This window comes from Podarcis cretensis (assembly GCF_951804945.1).
Source record: "Podarcis cretensis genome assembly, chromosome: 11".
In the NCBI taxonomy this organism is placed as follows: domain Eukaryota; kingdom Metazoa; phylum Chordata; class Lepidosauria; order Squamata; family Lacertidae; genus Podarcis; species Podarcis cretensis.
Window position 1 is genome coordinate 51542002 of NC_137180.1, and position 6689 is coordinate 51548690.

General features: G+C 45.1%; 1 protein-coding gene across 1 annotated transcript in view; it reads left to right on the forward strand.

The window, feature by feature from the left end:
- The window catches only part of NARS1 (asparaginyl-tRNA synthetase 1), a 34518-nt gene extending 32200 nt beyond the window's left edge, over nucleotides 1-2318 (forward strand). Inside the window, exon 15 of the mRNA XM_079994909.1 lies at nucleotides 490-2318. Within this exon, the coding sequence (XP_079851035.1) occupies nucleotides 490-621 (132 nt within the window). The 3' untranslated portion in view covers nucleotides 622-2318. The remainder of the gene's footprint in view (nucleotides 1-489) is intronic.
- The last annotated feature ends 4371 nt before the right edge of the window (nucleotides 2319-6689 follow it).

Consider the following 6689-nt stretch of genomic DNA (forward strand, 5'->3'; position numbering starts at 1 on the left):
ATGCTTGATTTTATTTTATTTTTTTGGTGCAGCCTGTAGCCATGGACGTGCTATGTGATCTGATGGTGAATTTGGGGTGACCCAATGCAAAAATCCTGAGGATCCATGTGCTTTTACCTCCCCCCTCCCAGGCAGCCTCCTTTATCGCCAGAGTCCCTTATCTCCCTCCGATCGCTTGCCGGCTTTGTTTCAACATCCCCTTCCCTCTTTCTTAAAAAAAAAAGCACGATCTGTTTTTTGCCCCTGGGCAATTCGGCTCCAGGGACCACGCATTCGCTCCGTAAGACGCACAGACATTTCCCCTTACTTTTTAGGAGGAAAAAGGTGTGTCTTACGGAGCAAAAAATACAGTAATTTTGGGTATGCCAGCACCAGGGCACTGCTCTTGGGATCAGGCTGCGAGATGGCGGGAGACAGGTGTGTTTGTGGGTGTTCTTTCCACCTGTCCGTCCGTCGAGTGACTTGTTTCTTTCTCGTTTGGCTTTGCAGCGTAAATACGGCACGTGCCCTCACGGTGGCTATGGCCTGGGCTTGGAAAGATTCCTCACATGGATCCTGAACAGGCACCATATCCGGGATGTGTGTCTGTACCCACGCTTTGTCCAGCGCTGCAAACCTTAACCAATGTTGCTCTTGTGGCAAAAGTCCAGCAGGCTTTAAGCAAAACCCTCCTCCCTCCACAGAGCACATCTCATCATCCTTATAAAGCCATCCTGGCAGGAAATCCAAGAGATCAACTTCTTTTCCTTTTTCTACCTCCCAACCTTTTCCAAATGAGAATCTGGAAATTTGAATTGCAGTCCACTGATTTCAGAAAACCCTTCTTTCTCCTCCTTTCCCAGATTTTCTCCCCTCATCTATCCTATTGATGCATTTTAACTTATTGATTGCTAGGATAAACGAGCAGTGTGCAGTACTTAAGAAATGCACTTCTGTAGCAGCGCAGAGCCCATAAAATAATCGGGTTGTTTGGTAAAAAGGAGCCAGAAGCAGGGCTTTTGAAAAGGGAATATTTGAGTTTTCTCCCCAAAACAAAATTCATTAGTAAGTGCACAATGTAACATAATATAATATATCTAATACAATAATCTGGGATAGTCTACTGCTACCCTGAGGGACAAACTAAGCCCCCCAGCTATTTTGGCCGTGGTCAGTGGCATCCAGTTTAAACGTTTTCCCAATCCAACATCAGAGTTCGTAAGAAAATCATGCCACCTCCATTCTTCAGGTAAACAAAACACTCAGCTTGGCAGAGTGACTAGAATGATAAAAGCATTACAGTGTAAAGAACCTCCAATCTTCAGGTAAACAAAACACTCAGCTTGGCAGAGTGACTAGAATGATAAAAGCATTACAGTGTAAAGAACCACCCAACTGAGAGGAGAACTAAACTCTAGGTACCTTTTACCTCCTTCCTTAAAAATTTTCAGCCTGAATTCTTAGAAGTGGTGGCTGGGCAGAGGTCGGGCCCTTTAACTCTGCCTTGAAAAATTTATTCATTAACAAAATGCTGCCCTAAAGTTACTACAGCTCTAAGCCGTAGTAACCTACTATTCCCTAATGGGTGAGATTAGGGTGGAGAATATGATGGTCTTTTTTTCTTTTAGCCTTTCATGTGAAAATCCTGTGTACCTCTTGTGTGGTAGGATATTCCCTGCTTCGGACAACATTGAAAAATCAACCCTAAGCAATTGTACCCATAAGGATCCCTTCCTGCCACTGTATTTTCATCATATCTGCATTTTGAACACGGCACTAATTGATGACTTCACTTGCCCAAGTAAGGATGGCTGCTGTCCAGACTCCCAGTTCCATCAAAACGTTTTCAGCAAATGTTCTCTTGGCAGAAGCCTCCTGTGTTTCACACTCGGTTAAGTTGCTTTTCAACATGCCTTGTGTTACATAGTTCAGAAAGATGGTCTGATACAGCTTGCATTCCAAGAACCCCAGGAACTGAAGTTTTGAGAAGGTCCTTTGATCCTTCTCGGTTTCTTGCTTATCCTACCCACTGAATGTCTGGGGTGTCTTAGGACAGAGGGGCCAACTGAAAATTAGAGGAGCTTTCAGGTGATGAAGCTGACTGACGTCATTGTTCCTTCTCTTTCCAGCAAGTGTTATGAAAATGGTTTTTAGTTATCAGACTAATTTAACTGGAGCAAAGTACGGGGTGTGTGTATGTGTGCTCTGGGTCGTTGCTGTAGGACCTTGCCTGGTCATATTTCTCTTATTCTTCTCACTGTTACATTTCTGTGATGATTGTGCATGCCTTGTTTTCAAAGCTGGTTGGATCTCGCAATAAATAAATTCATAGCACTGGAGGGGGGAAATGGTCTTGGTTCTGTCACTGCACTGCGTGTTCTAATTTTGCTGATTTTCACATATTGGTAGAAGAATCTGGCCCTCCCACATCTTGCCTCCCTAGTTATTAAGAATGTAAGAACAGCCTGATGGATCAGGTCAATTTAGGATAGAGTCATATATTTGGAAGGGACACCAAGGGTCATCTAGTCCAACCCCCAGCAATGTAGGAATATTTTGCCCAAAGTGGGGCTCACACCCACGACCCTGAGTTTAAGAGTCTCATGTTCTACTGGCTGAGCTGTCCTACTTGTATACAGAGCTGTGGTAGCTGGATTAGGAAACTTCGTGGAGGGTAGCCTTGACCTCCATTAATTTGTCAAACCCAAAGGGCGTGGCTCCAGTAGAAGCGTGTGGGCTTCCCCAGCCCATTCCTGCAAAGCGGAGGCAGTGCATAAGTCCTCCTTGTGTGCAAGATCTCGCCACGTGCAAATCGGCTGCCTCTGCTTTTCTGCCCTTAATGTGGAAAAATGCCCCAGGCCACAGTTGAAGCTTGATGGTGCATTTGGGCTTTAAACTGTACTGCATTATTTCCAAACCCCTTTCACAGAGATAAGCAGGGTAAAGCGAGCACGGCTTTTCCCCTCTGCTTCATCCTATTCACAATGCGGTTCTTTTATTTATCAAATTTCTGCATTTATCCTACTGGCCGTAGAAGGAACAGGGCTCTTTAGTCTCCTGTTTTGCTTCCCTTTGTGGCCTGTTGTGTGTGACATTTGAGTGCACCCAAGCACAGAATCTGGAGTTTGACTTGACAAAACATCAGGGACTTGATCTGATTGGTTAACCAATGAGTTATCTATGCTGCAAGGATTCTTGAAACAAGACCCCGCTATTGTTTACTCCCTCTTTGTTTTGCCCTGGGCATTCAGAAGCTCTTGCCTAACCCCACAGAAGCTACCAGCTGCTCGGAATGCAGTAGCTCCTGCTAAAATGACACAAGAAAGCAAAACAAAAGGGTCCAAAAGATACCTGAGCGAAATGTAAAAGTGGTGCAAAGACGTGTCATTGTTATTATTCTTGACTTTGATATCCAAAAATCACTGTCTGGATGTAAACAAAAGCAATTTTTCGACTGGTGCCAGTGTGAAATATGGCTGGCCTAGTGAGTCCTGAAAGCCAACCCAAAACTGATCCCAGATTCACAAACATGTCAAGATTACCTGGGTAGTGAATTCTTTAGCTCAACCTGATACGTTCCAAATGTTGCCGGACTACAACTTCCATCATCCATTGACCATGATGGCTGTGGGTGATGGGACTTGTAGTCCAAAACATCTTGAAGGTACCAGGATTAGGAAAGGCTGCTTTAGGATTTTTTTGTTTTTTTAAAAAAATTAAATCGGCAGCGATCTGCCAGTTTCATGTGAAATTAAACTCTGGGCTATAGAGCCTCTCCCCACTTTTAACCTGACCTTTGACACTTAAGATGCGTATTTTTAGAACCCATCCTATTCTTGCAATTTGTTTAAAATGGTTTGACGTATTTTAAACTGTTGTGGCTCATCCTGGGACCTTAGGGTGGAAGGTGGGTAAAAAATCCAATTAAAATTATTGTTGCTTATTATTAAATTTGTATACTGCCCTTCATCTGCAGAGAACCACTTGTAGGAGTGGGCAGGTTCTGTGAATATACACAATTATATTAACCATTGTGCTTGTCTGCAAGGTTGCCCATCTTGGACACAATAGCAGTTTCGCCGGGCATAGAATCGATGCACAACTCATGCAAAAGCTTGGATGGCCCTGGTCCCTTGCAGACTTCACTCCCCAACCTCCCTTTATTTAGCAATAGAATAAAGAATGGCTGACCATCTAGTTAGGCCCATTGTGATTAGTTAAAAAAATTAAAGATCCTAGGGTGTGATGCAGTCACTTGTGGCCCTGGTATTCCCTCCATCTACATATGGCTATCCAGAACAGGATGAAGACCTTTTGGTGCCTGGGGCAGAAATGCGAACCGCTGCTCTCCAAACCACACAGCATCATCGCCCCTTCCCCTACATCTTGTCTATAACTCAACAAGAGCAGCAGGAAGAGTTTCTGCAAGAAAAACCTGATGGAAATGATTGGAAGCTGAGGAAAATAAGTTCCTTCTGTAGTCCTTCTGTAGCAGAACTTCCTCATATACAAATATGACACCCTGAGCCTGCCACCCGTGGCAAACACTTTTCACCTTGCCTCCCAGCGGGGCTACCTGTGTGCCTGTTGTTTAGTCGTGTTTGACTCTTCGTGACCCCATGGACCAGAGCACGCCAGGCACTTCTGTCTTCCACTGCCTCCCGCAGCTTGGTCAAACTCATGCTGGTAGCTTTGAGAACACTGTCCAACCATCTCGTCCTCTGTCGTCCCCTTCTCCTTGTGCCCTCCATCTTTCCCAACATTAGGGTCTTTTCCAGGGAGTCTTCTCTTCTCATGAGGTGGCCAAGGTATTGGAGCCTCAGCTTCAGGATCTGTCCTTCCAGTGAGCACTCAGGGCTGATTTCCTTCAGAATGGATAGGTTTGATCTTCTTGCAGTCCATGGGACTCTCAAGAGTCTCCTCCAGCACCATAATTCAAAGGAATCAATTCTTCGGCGATCTGCCTTCTTGATGGCCCAGCTCTCGCTTCCATACATCACTACTGGGAAAACCATAGCTTTAACTATACGGACCTGCGTGCCTACCTGAAACAAAAGGTTATTGCATCGTCCTTCAGAGACACGCCAGCTCATGCGTTAGTAGTTAAAAGTGTTTTCTGGGTTGGTGGATACAATGGAACTGTAGGGGATGATGTGCTTATTGACCTGATAAGAATCGCCACATTTACCCTTCCTTAATACCCTGGAATACAGGCATGTCCTGCTACAGTAGCCCCCCCCCCCCCCCAAAAAAAAAAAACCCTGACATGACAGGATTGATTAAATACCCTGGGGCCTGAAGTCCACCCCATGTGTGCTTGTGTAGCATCTGGAAAAGTGCAGCTGGCTGGGATGTGAAACTGGCCAGGGTGTGTGTGCATGAAACGAGCAACTAGAATACAGTGGTACCTCTGGTTGTCAACGGGATCCGTTCCAGAGGCCCGTTTGCAATATGAAAAGAGTGCAACCCGCAACGGTGCGTCTGCACACGCGCGGGTTGCGATTCGCTGCTTCTGCGCATGTGCGTGATGTCATTTTGCGCTTCTGCACATGTGCAAGCGGCAAAACCTGGAAGTAACCCTTTCTGGTAATTCTGGGTCGCCGCGGGATATAACCTGAAAGAACGTAACATGAAGCAAATGTAACATGAGGTATGACTGTACTGATCCTCATCTCAGCAAAACAAAGAATTGTTTTAAAACTGGCTTTAGCTCCAGTCTCGCAACACCAAATCTGGGCACCTGGCTGCTATTTTTATTTATTTTAGTTCCAATACAACATTCTGCCCAATAGCGAAGGTTTGTTCCTTGTTTATTTGCTACATTTATATCACACCTTTCCTTCAGGAAGTTCAAGATGGCAGACATCTTGTATACATCCCTCTCTCGTATTTTATCCCCTTCCCCCTTTTTACCCTCATAGCAACCCTGGGAGGTAGGTTAGGCTGAGAGACAGTGGCTGGCCCATGGTCATCCAGCAAGGTTCATGGCCGAGAATCAGGAGCTCAGGGTAGTTTACAGAAAAAAAAATCAGAAGAGTTCTGGACGACTCAATAAGTTTCTCAGGGTTACTTCCAGATTGCTGCTGCTTTCAGGTAGGATTCGATCTCATACCAGCAAATTTAAGTTGTGCAGTTAAAATGGTTGTGAGCTCCTGCACAACAAACCTACTTCTCTCCCCAGAATAAAACTTCTGGCAAAAAGGAAAGTGATGGGAGATGCACTGTATACCTGAAGAAGTGTCTCCACACCCATCATTGAGCCTGGACACTGAGGTCCAACTCCGAGAGCCTTCTGGCGGTTCCCTCACTGCAAGAAGTGAGGTTACAAGAAACCAGGCAGAGGGCCTTTTTGGTAGTGGCGCCCACCCTGTGGAACGCCCTCCCATCAGATGTCAAGGAAATAAACATCTGACACTTAGAAGACATCTGAAGGCAGATGTTTTATTGTGTTTTTAATATTCTGTTGGGAGCCACCAAGGGTGGCTGGGGAAACCCAGCCAGATGGGCGGGGTATAAGTAATAAATTATAATATTAATATTATTACTGGAAAATGTGGGATAACATCTGCTCGACGCATTGCCATCTAACCTCCCTACAAACAAATCAGAATGAATATGCAACAAAAAGTCATTGCGTAACTCTCTCCGGAAACTTTGCACAAACACATCAGAATGAGGGCTAAATAAAGAGCTGGCGCTGTCTTGTTACT